The sequence below is a fragment of the Myripristis murdjan genome, chromosome 4, assembly GCF_902150065.1.
Source record: "Myripristis murdjan chromosome 4, fMyrMur1.1, whole genome shotgun sequence".
Lineage (NCBI taxonomy): Eukaryota > Metazoa > Chordata > Actinopteri > Holocentriformes > Holocentridae > Myripristis > Myripristis murdjan.
This window is the reverse complement of record NC_043983.1, coordinates 11,086,978-11,111,888: the sequence shown is the minus strand read 5'-3', so window position 1 is coordinate 11,111,888 and position 24,911 is coordinate 11,086,978. Positions and strand designations below refer to the sequence as shown.

The window sequence follows — 24,911 nt, the reverse complement described above, 5'->3', positions numbered from 1 at the left end:
ATGCAAATCATCATCAGTCCACAAAGGGCTGCTGACTGACTTGCAACAAAGGATTTTATAGATCTTAACAAATGCGCGTTCTATCTTCATGCCTGCTAGTCTCCCCAGTTTCTCACTCTTGTTTTCTCTTACTCTATCTGGCTTCTGTTCTCGTGAAAACACAAGTGCGCTCACACATGCACGCACAAACTCACAAGGCTGTCTATGCCACGCCCTGAAAAATTACAAGTAACTGTTCCCCCGGTTTGCGCTGAATCTCAAGGACTGAACAAAGGATGAATGCGTGGTTAGCATTGCACTGTACATACACAACTCCCTTTTGTGGCAGTACATACAGTTGTGTACTGGATTAAGTGTGAATGAGCAGGCAAAGCATTGCGCACACAGTATAGCAGGTTTGAATATGCAGGGTGCAGACAGTGATAATTGTAGGTGCTCTCAGTTTGAGTCTTGTTAACTGTCAGACGCAGTGTCTCACCACCTGTCTCATGTTTCACTCTGCATAATAAGACTTCTATTTAAAGGAGGAGAAGTGAAGATGCCAGCCGAGGTGTCACCTGAAAGTGTACCATAAAAATACCTTGATTACGAACAAGAGGAGGTTGGGAAGGATCTTGTGTTTTGCAAAACAGATCTCCGCACATGCTTTTCAGTTACAGAGCGCAGTCAACCAGCCGCTAGTGATTTTACTAAAATAACAAAGAACATAAAACACAGTCTGAAACTGAATTATCTTCTTTACACTGTATTGCAACAGCACCATAATAGAGGACACAATAACCAGCAAAGTGGAGTAACGGCATTGTAGCAGAGGTACGGGGAACAATGCACTACTCATCAGCTGATTTCAATACAGAACATCACAGCACTTCATGCTGTAGAGGAGCCTAATACATTTAATTGCCTAGACCATACTCTCCTCAGTATGCGGCGGCTTACTTTGGCTCTTTTTGATTTGCCCTTGAAGGATCCATTTAGTTGCTGTATTGAAGTTCTGGCAGCAGTTGCATCTAGCTGTGCTACTCAGATTGATGACGGCCTCTCCCCTGGCAGGTGTCCACCTTCCACCGGTAACAATCAACAAATGGGTGTCAGAGCCTCTCCTCTCGCCCGTCTCTCTGCCCAGCGACAAACTCAGCATCACTTCCTGACGCCCAGACGCCAGACAGCCATTAACACAACGCTACTGTATCCAGGTAAGATGGTGCAATTTGGACACCGTTAACTTTTTCTGTTCATTTCCAACGTTGGGACTAAAAGCCATTTGGAGAGCACAAAGCCACACCAACAACGGATACTTCTCCAACTTGGTGTTACACCAAAAGACATAATTCCCATTAAGTTAAATTGATTTCTTGACCCTGAGACCATGTTCTTAAGACTTGGAATGAAGTCTCTATCTCCATTAGTTTCACAGTTATGGCTAAACACGCTAATTGTCTACTGGCGGAAATCCCAGATCCGGGTCACCACCAAAATTGAATCACTTATTCGTCAGCCCAAGGCCAATTGGTCCACATTATTGTGTATAAATTAGTAAATAAATTTTGGAGATATCCTGCTGACAGCCAGACAAACAAACTAAAAAGGACAACAACATAACTGCTATAGTCGAGATAAAAATGATGAGATGATTTAAGAAAGCTCAACATTAATTATTGATGGTTAAGTTACAAGTTATTGGTTGATGCTTTGAGGAAAATGTTTCTTATGTTGGCCTAAAGCAAAAGAGTTTACATCTCACTTTGGATAATCTTTCTATTTAGAAAAACGATCAGCATCTAAATCCCGCTGGGGTTTGCCATGCTAAAAATATGTGCACTCATGGTGCAATACGATACTTAAAAACAACACGTGCTATGTTATGATATATTTAAGACAAGCATTTTGGTGAAATCTCTAATCTAGCTGGAGCTTTCCTCCTTCATCCCCTTCCCTCCGTGTCATTGGGCATGATCCACAGTCAACTTAACCCCTGCCTATGTCACTCTCCCTGGTAGAAATGCCTCAGATCAGAAATGAATTCTTCATGCTGATCCCGGAACAAGGCTGTACTGCATTTGTCACAGTCGCTTGTCTTCCCCTTCAACTCAAAGCTGTTTGGTATGGATGGAGCTTTGCAGACTGCAGAGATGTGACAGGGGCTGTCTGAAAACTGAGGCAAAACGCTCTGTCTCTATCTGTGGAATAGAAAGTGAAGGCCTGCTCAATCTGTATGTAAACTACAAAAGCACACTGCTGTCTTTTGGGGAGAGTTTAATTCAGTATAATGTTGAGATGACTGTTTTTTTCCCCATTAGACCGATTAGTTGTCATTTTTTCTTAAGACTCTCATATAGCACATGGTATAAGATGGCTGCAACATTAATAAGAGGTGTTGTAAAATACCAGAAAATGCAGATCTTTTAAAGGTGTGAGCAACAACATATTAGTTTATTTCACACCTTTTTATTAAGTGAACATATTGTTGTTGTTGTTGTTTTGTTTTTTTTGTAAGACACGTAGCGGTGGGTCTCTTCGGCTGCAGTCTAACATAAATGCGAGGAGGTTTGTGGAGGTGCCCAGAGAGGCTTAGCTATGCATTGGCTGTTGAGTCTGGCATGTGTCCTGGCACTGAGGCTGTATTCTCAACAGGACTCTGGTGGATTAGTGTCCATTTGGGCAACAGAGCGGTCCACAGCTTGGGGTGACATTCAACTTCAGCCTGCATCCGCTTCTGCAGACCAGCATCTCTCACACAGTATATGTGATTTGGGTCAATTGTCTTGGCATTTATTCACATTTAAAATGAATAAAAAACATATGGGATTTCTTGAATTGGCATGATGACCAGATGCTCTAAGAAATCCTATTCTATTTTGCTCTTTTGTTCTCCTCTGCTCTGCTCTAGTCTAATCTGGGTGACTACCTGTGTAGTTAACTGGTAGCCAGGCTGCAGTGTGGTGGGTCGGTTGGTCATGGCATGTACCGGTGGGCTTTGGGGCTGTGGGGGCGGCAGCCCGGTTTGTGTTTGATCCCGGTCGGGGTACATCCATGCTCACAGGGTGACCGCTGTGGTCCATCTGGCGGAGGCTTTAATCACGACACCCCCCCCATTGGACGCGCACACACACACATACACATACAGTACACATACACACACATGCACACAGAGCCACCCACAGGAGATTCCTTTGACCGCTGTTCGCTGCCTAGGCCTTTTTTATTTCCATTTTTTATTTATTTATTGTCATAGTTTCTTTGGCAATGTATCTCGCTCTCAAACTGTGGCCTCTCCATTCTACCCTTAGGGAAACTCCTCATCAGATGTCAGGCGATGCGACAAATGTGAGCGGGAGAAACACCCCACGCTTTCTGCCATGACGTTTAAAACTCATCTAGTGCCATCAGATCTGTGTAAATGGCTGAACTGTGGCTTTTGATAGGGAATAGCGTTTTCGAAATGAGACGCATCCAGAGTCCTTCTCAGAGCTGGCCCAAGGCACTGTGGACCGAAACATGCCCATGCTGCACAAATCTGGAAATGTCACTTCATGCTTAACCACTCTTTCTCATGCTTGAAGAAAAGCAAGCAGGCAGCACACAACAAGAATAACTCCACCGGGTTTCAGTTTAAATGCCTCTACGCTTGGAGACTTGTTTCAGTTAATTTGTGCTGTCGAATCATTTAGCCGATTGAAGACAAAGACAACTTATCATTTCTTTAATAGACAAAAAATAGTATGGAAATGTTTTTTCCAATAAGCAAAACTATTGGACTCTGTGGATATGAATAAGGCATAAGTCATTTGACTGAAATACTGTATTGGACTTCTTAGATGAATATCTGCGCTCTCTCTCTTTCTGTTTCTCACTGTTTTCCTCTCTCTCTCTCACACACACACACACACACACTCACACACACACACACACACACACACACACGTTAAAGTGAGGCAAGACAGGTAAACTTAATATTGCAAACATAAAGGGAGAGAAAGGGGCAGATAAGCAGAATAGGCCGACCTAGAGAAATAATTTCCATACAAAAATATATTTCTGTTCCTGTAAATTAGATTACTTTGCAGTCTTGTCACTGATGTCCCGGCTCAGGGCAGACTCCATGGTAAACCATTTAAACCTGAATGCTGCTGTTAGAATACATCTATTATTAATGGGACTGGATAGCTAGCAGGACTGATGATGCTGTTGCTGCATCTTACCCTGGCTGTATAGAAAACCACTTACTGTTAGCATCCACTCTCAAAAGCTTATGTTTACCTAGCATAGCAGCAGGCCTAGACAAAATGAAAAAAATCCCGTTGTATAGATTGATTAATATATATATCTAAATAGATAGATGGATAGATAGATAGATAATGGCCTTACATTAAACACACTTCTGAGGTTTATCAATTGATTAAAAGAAGAAAAAGAGAAAAAATATACTCAAGCTTGGCACATATTTAAAATCATCTTAGCTACATATCCTCTGCACACAATTCATCAATTAGCTATATCACAGTAGAGCTAATGGCTAACTACTGCAACTTGACTGGTCACTCCTTGGTGCTAATGCACCCATCAGCCATACATCATTTATTCATGGTGGCAGCAGACACTTTGCCTCCCTAGCAATTAGCAAATCAATAAAAAGGCACTGGCTTTGAAACTATCAATTCTGAGTGGAGAAAAAAATAGCGTTGTTCATCAACATGCCAGGATTCGAGACGCACACAATCACTCAAGTATCGGGAACGTTTGTCACCTCGGCATCAGGCGCTAAGCTGTGAGCAATAAGCCACATTTCCTCGCATCCCTGCTCTTAAAATGGCTGCCAGATATTGTCTGGTCAGGAGTCCTCACTCACAAAAGGGGTGTCTGCTCCAATTGATATCCCCAAGTTGTGTTTACAAAAGGCATCATCTATAAATGTATTTTTAAAAAACAGATAGGATGTTCATTTTATGAGAATGTTTTGCTCGTGTTATGAATTCATATATCTTGTCAGGGAGGTGATTGTGAGCAGAACCATATGAGGCAGATTATCATGGACTTGGACAAGTCAGTGCAAGGCTTGCACTGTGTAATACCTCCTTTGTCAGGGTTTGTCAGGCTGATGTATTTACATTTGTATCAGAATATCATTTTTATAATGGGATTCCATCTAAGTTTTTTTTTCCTTTACAGGTTCTTGTGTTTCACATTTAAGATAAACCTTAGGCTGCTTTTAAATGCAATCTTATGCCAGACTATCTAAAATAACCTTAGCCTTAACTGAAAATTTTACAACATCATTTCTACAAACAAGTAGCAGCTGCGGATGTTCCTTTTATCACTCAATTGTTAATTCCGACAACTGCAAATAATGCTATATATAGACAGAAATCTTCCCAAAATTGAAGACACAATACAAATTTCTCCCTGTCCTTGTTTCCTTCATTGTCCTCTCTCTATTTATCCTGTTAAGAGGCATGAAATAACTGCAGCTGGATATGAAACAATGTCCAAGAGAGGGAACAAATTTGTCTCTGAAATTAAATGCTTTTGTCTACCAAGCAAAAGAGCAGCCCTGAGATTTTTTTTTCCTTTTTCAGCTAAAGAAGAAAAATGAACACCCGCAGCTGAGATTATTTTGTTTATTCAACCTATTGAGCTGTATTACTGTACCCACTGACTTGAGGTAAAACCACAGCAGAATTCCTCAATCTACCATGGATAAATAGCCCTACTCTTCTACTCCAACACTGCATTCACTATATCAATTGCGTGTGTGTGCACGTTGGAATAACTGTGTGAGTCGCACATGGTTTTCTTTTCCTTTTTCTATTTTTGGCTCGGCGGTCTTCAAACGCTTATTTCCACAGCAAAGACTTTTGCCCAACTCTAGAATAATTACTCAATATTTGTTTGTCAAAGCGACACAATCAGTGGATTGCAGCCCTCCTGTCACATAAATGGATACGTAATGTGCACCGAAAGTAGCAGTGAACAGATTCCAGTCAGAGCCCCTGAGCCCTGCCATTTGCCATTATACGGGTGAAATTACAGGTCATTACTTCCAGGTCAAAGTGCCTGAACACAGGAAGGTGACCTTTGGCTGGGCGTGGGCGTTTGTGTTGGTTGCAGCTGGCTCTCCCGGGGTATAGACTATTGTTTATGGATCACATCAACAGCCAGCCTATTTTTTTATGTCTCATCTACAAAGCCGATGGTTATGAAAAATAGCTAATGATCAAAAACACGGTAATGCACAATGAGATACACACTAAAATGCACCCTGCAGGCAAGGGAAATTGCAGGGTTGGGTGTGTAAAATAGGACATGTAGAAAGACAGATAGAGGGGGAGAAAGTGAGGGAGTTCACTTCCCTTTACCCGGGTGCGTGTGTGCCTGTGTGGGTGTGCGTGTGTGTGTTTGTGTTTGTGTGTGTGTGTGTGCGTATGTGCAGGAGCCTACAGACACCTGCTCCAACTGCAGTGACGGCTCCCAGCGGGACACAGGCTCAGGCTCAGCTGCTGAACACTAGGCCCTCCCCGCAGCACTGGTGGCCAGCACACACACACACACACACACACACACACACACCACTCCTCCAACAAATGTGAACCCCTTAGGTCCCCCTGGCAGTACCTCTCAATCTCTCTGTGTCCCCTGTAACTGACACACCACATGTGCTCATATCAAGCGCAAACATGGCATGTATACACACACACACACACACATATGCACACACTCACACACACACACACACACACACACCTCAAAATAATTTCACCCAAGACCCATACAGTTTTGACCATATCATATGCATTTTTATGAGATGCACTGCCAATCTTTTTATCATTTGCATGAAAATTCTATGGTGTGCTAAAGGTTGACAAGACTGAATACCATTTTTCTTTTTTTTTTTCTTTCTTTTTTTTTTTTATTTGGTATTCTGTCTCCCTATAGCCAAAGAGCTTCACACAACAGAGCACTGCCTTGGACCCAGATGGCCACACAAATCCCTGGAACCTCCATATGAAGTGCTTTATTTTCAGTTAATCACCAATAGCAGCACTCGGATGCATTTTGGCCCTCCTTTGCTTGCTCTTGCTATTTATTCTCTCCTGTACATAATTTGAATCCATCTGAAGATGACTCATTGCCGTTTATCAGATCATTTAGCGGTTCATGGTAGTAAGATATAATACAGCAACTGCTGAGTTTGTTTTCGCCGGTCCCATATTAATCAGCTGCCATTGTATTTGAGGTTTGATTCTGTTGTCTCAGTTGATGACCCCGTATTTTGCACATATCTCTCCATCTCTCTCTTTCTCTCAGTATGAGCCTCTTTTTCCCTCTGTGGCATCGTTGAGTGTGCTGCACCTGTTTGTGCCTCAGCGACGCAGGGTTGTGGAGCATAAATGAACTAATTTCCTGGTTATAGAGAACACTGCAATCAAGGAAAGGGGAAATGCAGCGAGCAGCAGATGGAAGGAGCTAATCATTGTTGTGAAATAGAGATGACCCCTAACTATCTCCTGGCTGCCAGTATAGCTACATACATTTGCCAGCTACCGTGCCATGTTGCCCCCCTCTCTCGTTCCCCCTCTCCCCTCTCTGCCTGTTTGTTGTAGTGGTGATGATACACCTCCTCAGACAGGTTTGAAGGCAAATGTAGCCCTGTTTTTTTTTAAATGTTGAAACAGAAGAGATTGGAGTTGCCAAACAAAGCCCAGTGTCACATAGAGAACGGCAGCTGCCTGCAGTGGGTAATCAGTGGAGCTTTCTACAAATTAACAACATTCAGCTCTGCAGCACGGCGCACTGCAGGTTCTTAGATTCGGGCTTTTGAAAATTACATCTCAGTGACAGAATTAGGAAATCATTTGCAATTTCGGCTGGCTCGCGAGTTCTTTTAATTTTGCCCTCTCTATCTGAGGTGACACAGCTGAGATCTCCTGGTCGTCCTTTTTGCTGCTGCTTGTCCTGACACTGCGGATGCTCATTTTGAACAAAGCAAAATCAGTTCAAACCTCAGTCACCGCATGCTGAATGTCTCCCCGTTGTGCCTGGGTCCTGACAGAGTTCACTATTTACCTAATAATTGTTTGAATGCTCATTTAAATACACTGTCCTGCAGCTACAAACACAAGACGCACAAATGGGAGCACGCACGCAACAAGCAGACACGTGCACAGAGACAAAAACACACTGTGTGCGCACGCAAACACAAAAACTCAGTAAACACACAGTATTGCCAGGGGAAGTTGGGGTAGACTTAGCTGCAGGCGGGTACAGTGTTGGAGGATGAAACCATTTAGCTATTTATTCATTTATTTATGCAGTGTTCCATCATTCAGCAAAGATGTCATTAATCTGGTGCCTGTTCAAACAGCTGATTTATTTCAGCTGTATTTTAAATGGAAATTGTACAATATAGATGCATTATTCTGATTTGTATTGATATTCAGTAGGCAGAGATAGAATAACCATATGTTTGGTGAAATATTTACACAATTTTTGATAGATACACATTCATGGAAGCAAGACAGCAAATGTTTTGCTTTCATTTTACAATTGTGTTTGACTCAGAAATCACTAAAGTAAAAAATGTGATGCTGCTTTCGAGGCTTTACACACTAAAACCACTAGAATCTTCCAGCACATTTATCTAATGTATGCAAATGATCTCGCTGTGCTTAATGAAGGCACCATTAATCACCATAACGATGGTCTGTTTTAACCAGGGTAATCACACACACACACACACACACACACACACACACACACTCACACACACACTCACACACATACGCGTGCGCACACACACACACACACACACACACACACACGCACATACACATACGCACACACACACACACAGGGACACGCCTCATCACCAGCTGTATATTTTCCCTACAAATGTGCAAAACCACAAAACAAAATAACCAAAATAATAAATTGTTCTGCTTGCATTGTGTATTATGAGGACCCCATTGTCACAGGGTGGTAAAGTTATTCATAGTTATGTTTTGAATCCTATTAGATTTTTACAGACAGTGCTCAAGATTTTGTTTTGCTTAATATTCATATATAAATTTGCTGTAATTCTGTAACTCTGTCTTGTGATTATCATATGCAATCCTGCAATCGACAAGTCAAACACAAGAAATTCCGCGTTTCAATCTTATCACCGCTGATAAGATACACTAAAACATGTCGACATGGCATCAATCACATTTATATAACAAATTCAGCTAATTGCTACAACGAGTTTCAGCGAATAATTTGTGGTCCAGCAGCTTTATGCAAAAGGCAGATAACAATATTCTGAGTCTACAAATGGGCAATGGGAAATACAGTAATTTTGTGTGGCGTATAATCACAACAAAACATTGGACAGACGTCTTTGAACTCTTGTAAGAATTCAAAGCAAAACTGAAAAAAACGTTTTTGAAGCCCAACTCCTCACGGACGTATTTTACCCCTTATCCCCCCCTTGCATTTGCATACAGTCGACGGAAACCCCTGGGTACAGTCAGCAGCATGACAGTGGTTTGTGAAGGCTTCCGGGAGGCTCTGGGGTGTGGATCTGAGCCAGTTTGAAGGGGAGCCGAACCAATGAAGAGCCCACAGCGGATTAGACACCCACAGCTTCATGTCGCTTTAATGCGGCGAGTCAGGGATTTTCTCACAACGCTTTTGCCTAAACGCTCAGGGTTTTCTCATGCCCCTTTTTCTCTCTCCTTCCCTTCCCCTTGAACTAATCTTTCCTATGTAAATGGCAGTGTAATGTTGACTTCACTGCAAAATATCCCATCTACATACAGCGTCCCTGCTTTCTTGGCTGATTCGGCCTAAATGACTCAAGTATGTTGGTTTTGTTATTACTGAGCTGACGATTAACATCAAATTCCATTTGAAATGTGTCTTCTTGTACAACTGTTAAATTACCTAATAGTAGTGAAAATAAAAATCAAGTTTTTCTGGCTTACACTGGCAAATATTTTCACAAGTTTCATACTGCTAAAACTGCTGCTAATGTCCGTTTTCTAATTTACCTTGAAAATAAATTCATCATCATGAGGCAAATACAAACTCCAAACGCAAATCCTGCAGGCATCATCAAACTGCACAAAATATACTGAACGTAAAATTGTTACCCACACAAACACACACACACACGCATGCACGCACACACGCACACAAACACACACACACAAACACCTCTAATTCCCATGATAACAGACTGACTGGCAGAGGCTAAAGACAGAGTAGGCGGCCGTAATTGAACAAACATAACAATGTAAATATTTACTAATACAATCCACTGGGGATACAGGCAGGATCCCACAATTGATTTGCTCTCTTTCTGCCCTTTTGCACTTTTCCTCACACACACCCACAAACACACACACCCACAAACACACACACACACACACACACACATCAACTCCCTCTCTCTTTTACTCCCTGCTTCCCTACTTGGTATTACGCTCGCCTGTGTGTTCATTAAAGAGATGGAGATATATTGGTCTGTCTATCCTCTTACCAGGGGTGACCTGTAGCCCATCTGGGCTGGCGATGACAGGAGATCCCTGGGAAATAGCGGCGAGTGTGTCTCGGGGACGGAGCCCGCGCCACTGGCTGCTAGTCCCGAGAGCTGCCCGTACCTCGCCATCATCTTGAGATGCTGCTCACAGAACACACACACTCATACACAGACACAGGAGGAGAGGGGACGAGAGAGAGAGAGAGGGAGAGAGAGAGAAAGAGAGAGAGAAGGGGGAGGTTGGGGAGGGGGGTGGGGGGGTGGGGTGGGAGGGGGGAGAGAAGGGAAGGGAAGGAGAACAGATAACAGCAGGTAGGAAGGACAGAGAGAATGGTAAAGGACAGAAGAGGGAGTGGGGGGGAAACAGGAAGAAAGAGGAGGTAGAGGGGGATTACAGAACACTATGCTCTCACACAAATGCTGTGTGAACACACGCATACGCGCTCACAATCACACATACACTCACACACGCTTACAGACATATGTGCACATGTAGGCACACATACAATTTTAGCCCCGGGTGGGCAATTTCACAAGCAAGCCTAGGTTTGATAGCTACCTTGGTTTTCTTAGAAAAGGGGGACATAAAGTAGTGGGTGTCACATTGGAACAGTCTGAGTCCTACAGCTCTTCCATTTGTTACTACAAGCCAGGATGAGTGAGAGAAGCATGGCAGTCCTTTTATTTTCTCCATACCGACCATCGTGTCGGGGTAATATACTAAACCGTTGCTGCTATCAATCATGCCCTCTGTCTTCTGGCTATGAGCATACAGAAAATGCACAGACACTCACACGCACGGACACACGAGAACACACACATGACACAGAATGGTTGGCAGCAGACATACACAGGTGAGGGTGAGGAGAATTAACAAATCCAAATCTCTTTACCTCGTTGCTCAACAAAGCGGCGTTGAGTGTTCGGCTTATTTCGAACATCTTCAGGTTCAGTGCTTTTTCTTTCTGTCCTTTTTTTTTCTCTTTTCAGATTTTCTACCAGAGTCTCCCCTTCAGTTCTTTCCTCCCTTTCTCTTTTTGCAGTTGGGAGTCAGTCCCAGGAACACCAAAAAGAAAGAAAGAAAAAATCAATTGAAAAAAATAGGGGGATAAAAAAATCCTCTTTAATTGTTAGATTTTGGTGTTGGTGATTTTTCAGTCCTCTCTCTCTCTCTTTTTTATCTCTGTCCCCTGTCTGGTGATGCACCTCTGTTGGCTGTGGCTGTAGTGGTGGCGTTTGTGCCCGGGGTCTCCGCACACGTCTGAGGAGTCAATATGTTGTTGTTGGTTTTTTTTAAATCTCCCCAGAGTCAGCACATTAAAACAGGCAGTCAGGCGGTCGGTCGGTCGGTGGGTCGGGCTGGCGGGCTGGCTGGCTCCCTTATCTGTTCCCCGCACACTGGCTCACACAATACGCTCCGATCCTCACACTGCTCGCTGGCAGATTAGCCTGTCCCAAAACATAGCTCTTAGTTTAAACTCCCCTCCCTTTTGCTCTCTCTCTCTCTCTCTCTCTCTTTCTCTATCACTCCCTCTGGCTCTCTCTTTTGCTCTCCCTTCCTCTCTCTCTCTCTCTCATTCCATCTCTCACTGCATCTCTCTCTCTCTCTCTCACTCTCTCTCTCCCCCCTTACTCCGTCGCTCACGCATTGATGCAGCTACAGTTCACTGTGCTACCACAAGGTGGGAAGACTGTTCTAGCAGCAGCGACACCATCACCGCCACATCCCTTCCATTCTGACACTCCTATGTTTTAGATTTTCCTCTCTCCTCTGCCTTTCATGTGTGTCTACGTATATAAGACACAGTTATAAACAATTAAGGAACACTTATAGTAGCATCCATTCTCTGACTGGGCAATGAGATCAAACACACAGCTGGGATAAAAGGATTGGGTAGGGGTGAGGGGACTAATTCTGTATGGCTCTGTTATCTAATTATGGCTCTTACAGAATCAGGTTGTGGATTCAACTGGACTTTCAGAAAGGCAATGCATGCAGCATCGCCTGGGATGTGTCTGCGATAGATACACGCAAAGTTATAAAATGTGGTTAAACCTAAACAGCGCAGAGAGACCTCAAGAGCCTGGAAATGAAGGGTACCTCTCGGTGATAGTTGGCAGAGGAAACGTGAGGGCTGGGCTGATGTGAGCACCAAGGTCAGGTGGTTGTCCTTTTCCTCAGCAGTCACAGCAGGGTGTGGCACCGAGATGACGAAGCAGCCAGTCACAAGCATGGCAGGAGATCCTGACTGAGAAAAGGGATAAACAGGCAAAAGGTTAGGGATGTTTATGTCAAAGGCACGATTCACTACATTCTTCCTTTCAATCAGTAACATCAGAGTAATGACTCCCAGTATGTACTGAATCTGGATCGGTCCATGATGCCGTAGGTCAAATTGCTCACTCATTTTCAGAAAAATAACAGTGGATTTTTTTTTGTTTTGTTTTGTTTTGTTTATGAGCACAATGGAGTCTCAGAGAGACTGATTTGTGATTCCGACATCTTAACTAATGCAAAGCTTACGGTGTTGTGTTACTGGTAGCTCCAACAGTATGGCTAGGGTTTTGTTCCCAGTGCTTTGAATGTGCTTTTTCCTCCCTTGGACCAGCGCGGGGAGAGTGGCCAGTTATTAGCAGCCTATTGACACTGGACCATCTGCTGAGGTGGACCTTGTCCAGCACAGTGGAGAGGCAGAGAAGGATAGAGAGATAGAGAGGCAGTAGGGTAGGTGGGGAGGGATGAGAGAGGGGAGAAAGGGGAAAGCACAAAGCAAAGAGGAAGTGTTAGCAAACCTGTAGTTTATTTTAATGTATGTTTATGTAAGAAAGTAGACAAGGAGATTATGCAGTTACTGGATATTAAAGCTTGTTTTAAAGGAGTATATCTTTTCTTTTACATTTTCCACAACAGTGCAATATGTAGGGATATTATCATAAATATAATTGTGTTACTTTGGATAATCACTGTTATTATGTTTCATTGTTGTATGCTGTTTTGGCTTTAATTCCATTTTCATTTTTTCCCCCTCACAAATGGGCTGCTAGCCACATCCCTGTTCTGTAAAGCCCTTCCTCTCTGGGGATGGCTGGTCCGGCAGAGCCCTGGGGGGGAGCTGTCAGTTGAATCATCCAGAGTGAGGGCTGATTCCTCAGTCAGCTGCCTCTCAAGCTTTCCTCTCTGACCCTCCCTCACTCCCCAGAGCCCCCTGATTGCTGTCACCATAGTGATTCTCTGTGTCCTGCTGCCTGGTCTCTGCATCCCTCTCCTGCGCCCCTCCACCCATCCCTAACTCCCCGCTGCTTGCACCCTGTCTTCTGATTTTTGCATGACTTCCTCCTTCAGTGAAGATTGATTTTACATGTGGAAGTCCTTAGAAGGCTAGAGTAAAAAGGGTTTCCCTGTACTCACAGAAATACAAACACATACATTCGCGCAACCACAAACGCCACCATCCACGCACACATGAGCCACCCCCCTACACACAGACAGACAAACATATCTAGCTGCATTCCTGGCAAGCAAACAAAGACATTTCTATGACAGTTTTTTTTTCCTTTTTTTTCCACGGTTGTGGTACCTACTACCACCAACTTTTTTGATCATTTTACAGTTTAATAGACAGAGAATCTTTCTGAAACAGTTAAAAGGAAGGTTTGAAAATATCTTTGCCATGCTGTAGCTACTTTTTTCCCCCAAGGGGTTTCTGTCATATTCTGCGAGGAATTGTTGGTGCTGTGTCCTCCAGTCACTACCAACCCATACTTAAAATAGCCATAATTTCTAAAGTTACTGCAGATACTGTATTTAACCATGACAGGGATGTCTACATGTGAAGCATATTCATGTGTTCAAAAATCATCAGAGGTCAAAAGTGTTTTATAAGAAAATAAGAGTACACTCTCCTGAGAGGTAATTAAAATTTGAGTGACCATGATGTGGATTGCACTATTCTTTTATGTTCTCCTGTTTTCCATTGATAGATCTGTTCGTTAAATCACTTCTGCAGCCTGCAGACATCATGACAAGAAACATGCTGCATGCATGTAGAAATCGTAACTTGTGAAGACAAGGTATGGGGTCACTGGTGAAAGTGATTCTATTTTTTCATCTACTTCAAACATGTTCCACAGACACACCCCGTTTTACTGTAGAATATGATGTTTGGAAAGACCTACTGTAGAGTAAACCATCCCATGCAACTCAACACTTGTCAGTAATAAACTCCTATATTTTGACATCATCAAAGTACCATAGGCACAAGTCATAAGGTCCAAGTCTGATGTAAAGTCCCAAGTACCAATATAGCACACCATGCCTGTTAAGTTACAAGTGAAATGCAAGCCAAGCCACATCAGATCTAATTGCTAAATGTTGTATTTAAATATCTTATTGTAAAAGGTTCCCCCGGATCCAATTACTGTTGAGGATTCATTAAAATATACAAAACATGATTGACTTTGTATGCCTTATACTGTAACGAATGCTGACAAATTTTTCTCTAGTCGTAATATCACAAAATAACTCTCTTAAGTTTTCTCTTTCACAGACTGAGTTTCAAGTTTCAATTTCAGACATGAAGTCGAGTCGCAAATCTCAAGTCCCCGCACACTGACAGGTACAAAGACAGAATCTTGAAGTAGATTCAACAACGCCTACACATTCTCTCTATTAGATAAGAGCCGAGAAACAAGGGAAACATGTAGCGTATCCAATTCATTCTTCTCATGCTCCATAATTCAATTTCAATCTCCCCCTTGAAAATGAATGATTGTACCACCATGGAGCTCTTTAATTGGGGCAGTGTTAAAGGAATGACATAGCATGAAGGACGGCTATTCAATTTTCAATTTTAACGAAATATTACACAGCAGCACAGTATTCTCTTCCTGTCATCTGAGAAATAATCAGGCCAACCTACCTACTCAGTGGCCTGTTGATGCTTGCCATCAAATACAGATCACACACAGAGAAAAATCATTGCCCTCTCCCTGGTCTTATTCATTTGCTCCTGTTACACACAGCTTATAACCTGAAAATTAGCAGCAGCCTGTATGCCTCTTGCTCCAGGAGTTGTGCGGCTGCTCATTTGATGTACTTAATCAGGTGCAGCGGTTGTAATGGGAAAGGAATAGGGCCAGGCTTGATTGGCCTTGATGACATCTATGCTCCAATTGTCTAGAAATCCTCCAGCTTTAATCAATCTGCAGGATAATTCAGAAGCTCTGTCTGCTGCCTGCAGTGATAGGCTTTTTTTTTTTTTCTCTGAAAACACCTTTAAAATTGCACGTATAGCTGCCATGAAACAGGCATCTACATTGTACTGGTTTCAAACAATAAAGGCAGTGTACTGGTAGCAATTTCTAGGGAACTGTGGCCTTTAGAATATCTGAAAATTAATGACTGCTGTATATGACATTGCACAGCATAAAACATGAACATTGTGTTCAAATATTCACTGCATATATTATTATAAACACATGGAGACATTGTAACAATATTTGAAGAAATATGTATTTTTCATGATCAGAACTAGGCATTGTATTTCAGCCCCATGGCTCAAGGTGACCTGAGACACTCTTTGACAACTGTATTTGAAACTTGACTTAGATTTATATAATGTGTTGGATTCACATTTCTGAGACTCAAGCCTTGACACATGCTGTAATAACTTTGCAGTAATATTTTTGGGGAATTCTGCGTTTTTATGCCGTTAATGACTCATCAAATTACATTTAAGAGATGTTGCTTATTTATTACTACTGTAGTAAGTTAGTGCATTACATTTGAATTTGACTCATCTTACTGTACCTATACGATGATTTGTGTTGTGTGTGTGCCTGCAGAGATGCTCTGACAGAGATGCCAGCATGTCAGGAGGAGCGCGCGCCTCCTCTCCCTCCTCCTTCTGCTGGGTTGCCGTGGCAACACCGAGCCAGCGTCGGCTCCTCTGAGCAAGAATGGAAAGGAAGATGGAGGAGAATATTATTAGAGACGTCGAGACTGGTGTGTAAACATGAGCATTAGCTGGCTTCCTCTCTCATTCTCGACATGCACAGGGAAGCGCATGGTGTCTGCTTGTCACACACGTAGCCCGCGCATGTCTCCGTAATGTCGTGTTTCTGCATTTCGACGCTAACGCTGAAGTGAGCTAACCTGCTAGCTAGCAGGTGCATGGATGTAAACAAGAGTCCTGTCACCAGGTTGTTCAAAGCTAGCCTTGCTGCTACCGTTTAGCCAACCAAAGAATCTTGCGCAGACTGGTGGGCTTAGGTACCTGCTGTCATGTTTCCTGGTCAGCCCACCAGCTAAGGCTACTTACTGTAACCGTAAAAGAGAGAGATAGTGGAGCTGTAGAGCTAAAGGTAACTGTTAGCTAGCTGCTGAGGATTAGCCAAAGGTAGCTCCGAGTCTACATAACGTTAACTAGTCAACTAAACAGGTATCTGTAGGAAGTAGCAGAAGTTTTGACTCAGCCCGCTGCTCACCTCAAGTAATGTTGACGGACCTGTCGGGGCAGGTTGGATGTCTGTGACGCTTTCGTTCCTAGGATGGGTAACAACAATTAACGCTACTGTCATTGCTCTCCTGTCTTGTATTAAGTGTTAAGAGACGGGATGCTGTTCATTCGGTTGAAAGATACACTGTCAAACTGCATATCAGTGCTGCGAAATGCCAGCGAGTGTGCCTGCAATTAAAGGTGCTAATGGGCTAATAACAGCGCTGGCAAAAGTCCAAATACACACCCGAGTTGTGATTTATGAAAAGCTAATCTTGTTGCAAAAACCAGGGGGCTCCATTATTTATTTTTTTTCCACAGTTGCTCTAGATGTGTTAAGCTAAACATGAACTTCTAATAATCAGATTTTAAATTACTGGCTTTGCACACACAATATCATGATCAAAATCACCGCAACAATACAGTCAAGGACATTTTTTTTTTTTGATGAACCATTATGCCTGGCATTGTGTGAATTTGGTGTTTCCATGAGCATATATATATATATATATTTCTATATGTAATTTTTTCTGCAAATATGAAAATAAAGTTTTATATCAACCCATTGCATATGCTTTATTCTTTTTTTTTTTTTTTTTAACTTTTCCTAAATTTAGCTTTTCCCCTGTTGTTTGTGGCCTATTGTAGATTAAATATTTTGTTTATTATTAAAATATTACAAAAGACATGTTGCACAGATCAGCTGATACACTGTTTCCAGGGAGTGTCATGTAAGTGGTAAAAACAGGATTAATTTTGTTCAGTTAAATTGATGTGTTACTAACATTTGCTGTCAGTCGCAGTGTGTGCTTATCTGCATGTGCTCTGGTGGCACTAATATGGCCCTATGTGGTAAAAATGTGTTGCTTAATTTAAAAAGGACTAGAATGTAGGCATTAGTCTAGATGGTTAACTCACTCATATATTGCCTACAAGCTTACTGTAGCTGTCAGTTTTTCATTACTGCAATACTGAAGTATGATAACATTGTGTAAGACATTTAAACAGTAGCAAATATGGATAGAGTGACAATCAACTCATTCTCCTACATTTCATTTGCTCTCCAGGCAGTGAAGCTGGGGGAGAGGATGCCTTGGTGGGGAATGTGAACAAGTTGATGGTGACCCCTCCAGGGTATTCAGGAACTCAGCGCAAAGGACACCTCGTATTTGATGCCTGCTTTGAGAGTGGTGAGTACATAAATGAACAAAACAAAACAAAACAAAACAAACAACAAAACAGAAAAAAAAAAAAAACGATGACAGATTATACACTGTACAAAGGTTTTGACAAATTTAAGCACTAATCTGAATGTTTGTTTTAAATTCTGTCTTTACTTTTGAAGACATCTTTGGTGCCAAGCAGTCATTGCTGATGTCTTTTTGAACAACCCTCAACAATCAAACCATGTGGCCATTACTGTAAATCTTTTTCCTTGAGATTGCTGTTGAAGCATGAGTTTTTGCTATATTGATGTCAAAAAAGTTCTTTGATGTTTCAAACAAACCCCTGTTTTGGTTGCCAGTAACATGAAATGCGTCAGTTCCTATGTGCCGGTGTTGTTTGAGTGTTTAGAACAATAAATCTAAAAGCTGTCATGAACTACCTATAGGCTGAATCACTATTCCATGCCTTCCAGCTTTTGGCGAGGAATAAAACACATATTTTTATTATTTCTATACATTTTATCATTACTTCACTGATGATTAAATTGGTGACTTGCCGGTCTACTATATCTGCTCATCCAAAACACTGGTAAATTACGTTTATCTGCCCTAAATATAGTGTGTCAAATAAAAATAAATGCCAAATTTATATTATTATTTAGTCCTCTTAACAAAAGCAGGTACCTCCATTTACAATATGAGGAAATCAGTGTCATCATTTCTTAATGAAGGACAGTATAGAAGTATATGTTTTTATCCATTCCACAGTATGATCATAGAAGGTTATTTTTCAGCAAACTGTAATAGTCTCTTGGAACCCAGCTTTAAAGGGCAAATAATATAGGCCACAACAGACATAAAGAAATAAATTCAATACCTTTATGTGAGTGATTGCCCTGTTACCTTGTCCATCTCTTTTTATTGAAGGTAGGCATAAAAAAGAGTTAATATGTTGAAGTGTCCTTTGTTAATGGCCTTTGTTTGCCACTTTTTCTGACAGCTGAATGGCACTGCAATGAAAATAAAGTACTTTTTCACCGCTGACAAGGTCAAGTGGTCAGACATACACACACACACACACACACGCGCAAGCACACAAGTAGACAGAGTGAATCGGGGAATCAGCAGGTCTCTCTGGGACTGAATCTCTGTGTGGAGATTAGGTTCAGATGGCACTCAGATTTCATATTTCTACAGACAAGCCCATTTTGGGTTCTGCAGACTGAGATGAGCTTTAACTTCACCCTGTTCCCTTTTTGATGTTTGAGCCAGCTGTCATTGAATGTTGTTCTCCGAAGTGGGTTTCCACGTCTACATTACTGAAAAATATGGATTTCTGCCTGGACCAACTGCTCTCTCATATGTTTTTGTCTCTTTCTAATAAACTTGTTCAAAAAGGTTGAGGTCAGTTTTTCACATATCCTACATGCTCATATCCTAGGGTTAAGTACACATATACAGTACAGGCCAAAAGTTTGGACACACCTTCTCATTCAATGCGTTTTCTTTATTTTCATGACTATTTACATTGTAGAATCTCACTGAAGGAATCAAAACTATGAATGAACACATGTGGAGTTATGTACTTAACAAAAAAAGGTGAAATAACTGAAAACATGTTTTATATTCTAGTTTCTTCAAAATAGCCACCCTTTGCTCTGATTACTGCTTTGAAGGAGTTCCCAGAGGTGTTTAGCACTTGTTGGCCCCTTTGCCTTCACTCTGCGGTCCAGCTCACCCCAAACCATCTCGATTGGGTTCAGGTCTGGTGACTGTGGAGGCCAGGTCATCTGCCGCAGCACTCCATCACTCTCCTTCTTGGTCAAATAGCCCTTACACAGCCTGGAGGTGTGTTTGGGGTCATTGTCCTGTTGAAAAATAAATGATCATCCAACTAAACGCAAACCGGATGGGATGGCATGTCGCTGCAGGATGCTGTGGTAGCCATGCTGGTTCAGTGTGCCTTCAATTTTGAATAAATCCCCAACAGTGTCACCAGCAAAACACCCCCACACCATCACACCTCCTTCTCCATGCTTCACAGTGGGAACCAGGCATGTGGAATCCATCCGTTCACCTTTTCTGCGTCTCACAAAGACACGGCGATTGGAACCAAAGATCTCAAATTTGGACTCATCAGACCAAAACACGGATTTCCACTGGTCTAATGTCCATTGCTTGTGTTTCTTGGCCCAAACAAATCTCTTCTGCTTGTTGCCTCTCCTTAGCAGTGGTTTCTTATCAGCTATTTGACTAAAAGGCCTGATTGGCGCAGTCTCCTCTTAACAGTTGTTCTAGAGATGGGTCTGCTGCTAGAACTCTGTGTGGCATTTATCTGGTCTCTGATCTGAGCTGCTGTTAACTTGCGATTTCTGAGGCTGGTGACTCGGATGAACTTGTCCTCAGAAGCAGAGGTGACTCTTGGTCTTCCTTTCCTGGGTCGGTCCTCATGTGTGCCAAAGCGCTTGATGGTTTTTGCGACTCCACTTGGGGACACATTTAAAGTTTTTGCAATTTTCCGGACAGACTGACCTTCATTTCTTAAAGTAATGATGGCCACTCGTTTTTCTTTAGTTAGCTGATTGGTAATATGAATTTTAACAGTTGTCCAATAGGGCTGTCGGCTGTGTAGTAACCTGACTTCTGCACAACACAACTGATGGTCCCAACCCCATTGATAAAGCAAGAAATTCCACTAATTAACCCTGATAAGGCACACCTGTGAAGTGAAAACCATTTCAGGTGACTACCTCTTGAAGCTCATGGAGAGAATGCCAAGAGTTTGCAAAGCAGTAATCAGAGCAAAGGGTGGCTATTTTGAAGAAACTAGAATATAAAACATGTTTTCAGTTATTTCACCTTTTTTTGTTAAGTACATAACTCCACATGTGTTCATTCATAGTTTTGATTCCTTCAGTGAGAATCTACAATGTAAATAGTCATGAAAATAAAGAAAACGCATTGAATGAGAAGGTGTGTCCAAACTTTTGGCCTGTACTGTATGTCATTCGCCTGTTGTTAGAATTCACAAGAGAAAGCCTAATATTGTAAGGCCATATAAAGACATAAATAAGGAAATAAGGAACCTCATTAAGTTTTACAGTTTTTGTACAAGGTAGACTGCATGTGAAGTTGAGTGCTTAAGCAATAGAGCCCGTAGGTAAATGTGTAAACATGTTATATTAGGTGGATTATGCTGAGATATCAATGATATAAAAATGGTGATTGCCCTTGTTATAAATTGGCCTATTTTCCCAGATGACATGGCCAGAGGAGCTCAGACATTGATTAATGGGTATTGAGCTCCCACAGTGAGATCAGCTAACATACCAGTGTCTCTGGCTCCGGATGCATCTCCTGAATGATTTATGGAATTGATATTAATCTCTTTCCAGTAAATGCATTACTAAAGTTGGAATGGGAGATGAATTGATGTTTGCCTACTAATGTCAAATTAATGCCCTGTTGCTGTTTCAACAAAACATCACCGATTTTGTTGGTCTCTTACTTAAAAATGTGCCTTGATACCGCTTTCTGATATGGTAATAGGAATTATTTGTTTGTGTGAAGGATGTTTTAATTGTACAGTAAGCACTTGTTTTACAACAGATGTTTATTGCTCTGTATGCCTGACTAACTGGTACCGAGCAAATATTTTCCACCTATAATAGTTGGCTAATCATTCCAAAAGTGCTTACTCAAGTTAATCTTTTTTCACATTTAGATTCTCCCTCGCCGTAATGCCATTTCCACTGGATTTTAGCTCTTTTAACCCTCTTTAAAAATGATCTGCTTCTACAGTATATTTCTCTTACAACACGTGTCCAAACATCTTTATGCAAAATAGGCCGAGCTTTTTGCTCTTCTTTGCTTGCTTGTTTAAAAGTGCAGTCAGCAATATATTTGACTAGGTAAATTTCCAGTTTATTCTCATATTTTCCAGATAAATGTGACTTGTTTATGAGATTCCCGAATGTGTTCAATAGTATTTTTGCTATGCATATACATTTTACAAGTTAATGTATGAATGTGTCTCGTAAGCCCATGTGGACTGGAGAGCCAGAACACATGGCACTGAAATCAATCCATCAGTCAAGTTATTTTCAACATCGCTTATCTTTCGTTTTTTCTGACCATTTCTTATTGATTATAGCTAAAAATACAGGGTGTAGTTTCTCCAGTGTTTTTTGTCTTAATTAAATCACACTGTAAACAAAACCAGCATTGGGGCAGCTGTGTTTCAGTGTAGGGTATGGCATATAGTCATTCAGTTACAGATTTAAGTACTTACAGGTACCTTTTTACATCTTTCAACCTACATATTTAGCAGTTGCCATTACTACCGACAATACTACTAAGTAGTTCACCTATATTATCCTTCTGCTGATGCCAATTAAATATGGATTGCAGGAAAAAATGTCTGAGTTATTAGTGTTGTAAAAAGTAACTTTAAATTCTAGTATTGGCCTACAAAAATCTCAAAATTATGGACAGCTTAATAACAGTAATTTTATTGCGTCTTGGGCAGCGTTGGCAATTTCACACTTCATGAGAGCTAGCTCAAAGTTCAGGTCACACGGATTAAAACTAAAAAATGTCAACTAGGCTATTTCACGTTTTTTTTTTTTTTTTTTTTAAATTTTTACAATGAGTTATTCTATAGTCAATACCTGCCTTCTTGAAGGCATATGGCTGGATGGCTGTAAACCAGTAGCTAATTTGATGGCTTTTCGACCTTGCTTGAAGGCTGGAGATCTCCCACAATGTAATACAAGTCTGTCTACTTGTTCTTGGGTGATGAAGTCCTTTACGAAATGCTGTGAGCTGGACTTGGGTGGAGGAACTTTGCGGCTGTTGGCATGTGGTCTTATGGTTTGTTAATGATTTCTTGTGCTCATCACTGACTTGTAAATATTTCCCAAGACTGCTTTAACTTGATGTGTTTTTTCAGTTTTGATGCCAATGTGGCTGATGTTCGGACTTGTTTTTTAGAATCGGTGGGCCCAAGTTGTAAAAAAATGTGTGATTTTTTTCCATTGGAATCTGTACTGATTTGTTCATAAAATTCATTCAGATATTCATGTGATGACTTCAGTAATGATGGTAGCTTCGTTGTCTGAACTTGCACTAGTCATGCTCCATGCCGGTTGCCATAAATCCTTAACCTCGGGTGCTGTAAAACAGTGTGTGAGGGCCGTTAACTCGCACACGTTCATGTTCATTAATTGCAAATGGATACGTTCAGTTCACCATTCACCAAAACCATGAGCGTTTTCAGTGAATGCCATTCATTTAGCGCATTCATGCACACTGGTCTTGGGTGTACATCTACTGTATGTTTGGACAGCAATGCCAGTTCATAGCAATGTGTGCTCAGTGGGCAATAATACTGTGCATTGGTGCCATGAGATTCATTCAGAGCCCAACCAAGATTAATGGCATATCGTTTGGAACACAAGCCAAGAGGGTTGCAGTGAAATTTATAGGTGCTGTCGGAGTCCAAGAAAATTTAGAATGAGGATGCAACTTGTGTCAAATCCTTTTTTTATGCAGTAAAATCGCTACAGTATCAAGTCACAAGGTTGCTAAACATGAACCGATAGTATCTTTATTATTAGAATCAGTGCCAATCGAGCTCCCTAGTAGTTGTACTCAGAGGGCCAAATGAAACATTCCCGATAGCTGTATTTTAATGAGCTGCTCTTAGGTGCAATAAAATATTGTTCCGGTCGGAGGAATAATGTCTGCAGTGTGGTGATTTTTTGATCTCTGTGTAGCAAAGTGCCAGCTGTGCCAAGCTAAGGTGTCTTACCGTGTCAGAAATGTAGGAGGGGTGAATCATCTCCTTCACACCAGTCAGAGAGAGGATAATATCAGATTTGAGTCAGTTCTGCCCTTAAAATAAAGGAATAAAATTTGTCACAATCACTTTTGGTAAAAGGAATAATTACATAAACTTTGCATAAAACACAACAATTTGATTTTGTCTTTAAGTATTATCACTTAAGTCCTTTGTATTACTCAGAAAATGAATCAACACTTCATCAACGCTCATCAGTGCAGATTTTTATTGTGAAATTTTAACCAGATTACATTATTTTGGTGTTTTATTTATTTATTTATTTATTTTTGGTTGGCTTAATACTGGCAAACATTCTGCTCATGTTCTGTTTTTAGTAGTACAGTCTTTCTCTTTTGTTTCTTTTGCTTCATGTTTGTCTACTTCTTTTAGATTCATCCAAACCAAGGTGTATCATATTGTGTTTACAGTAGATATAGTGCTCAAATTCAGGCTTAACAGGATAGCATGCATACCCGCAGTATCATTTAAGGCTTATAAAATGAGCTGTTGTTTTTCATACATTCAATCTGATATCTGTGATATCTCAAGTTTCCAATGCATATTGCCAATGACAGGAAGGAAATTGGAGAAATATTGAATACTATAGGCTCTTGCCACATGTATTACACGCAGCACAGGCATGTATATTTCTCAGAGCTATTGACTGTGTCTTTCATGACAACATATGTCCCTTTTACACTCATCAAACCAGATTTAATAGCCGAAACATGGTATTTCAAACAGACATTTTCATTTTAAATATATGCAGAGATATAACTCAATGAGGTTTTCTGCCTGGCCAACACCTTTTTTCCTCCCTTTGGTCGACAGCTGTCAGCTTTACATGTACATTCTCTGAAAGCACAGATTTTATTTTGTTGCCTTAG

General features: G+C 41.3%; 2 protein-coding genes across 2 annotated transcripts in view; one reads left to right on the top strand and one right to left on the bottom strand.

Annotated features, from left to right (window-relative positions):
* Window positions 1–12,667, bottom strand: part of elavl4 (ELAV like neuron-specific RNA binding protein 4) — a 78,539-nt gene extending 65,872 nt beyond the window's left edge. The window contains exon 1 of the mRNA XM_030049546.1: window positions 12,621–12,667. The gene's annotated coding sequence lies outside the window, so the exon portion shown is untranslated. The remainder of the gene's footprint in view (window positions 1–12,620) is intronic.
* Window positions 12,668–16,456: 3,789 nt separating this feature from the next.
* Window positions 16,457–24,911, top strand: part of agbl4 (AGBL carboxypeptidase 4) — a 285,510-nt gene continuing 277,055 nt past the window's right edge. The window contains exons 1-2 of the mRNA XM_030048927.1: window positions 16,457–16,523; window positions 18,084–18,206. Of these exons, the coding sequence (XP_029904787.1) occupies window positions 16,478–16,523; window positions 18,084–18,206 (169 nt within the window). The 5' untranslated portion in view covers window positions 16,457–16,477. The remainder of the gene's footprint in view (window positions 16,524–18,083; window positions 18,207–24,911) is intronic.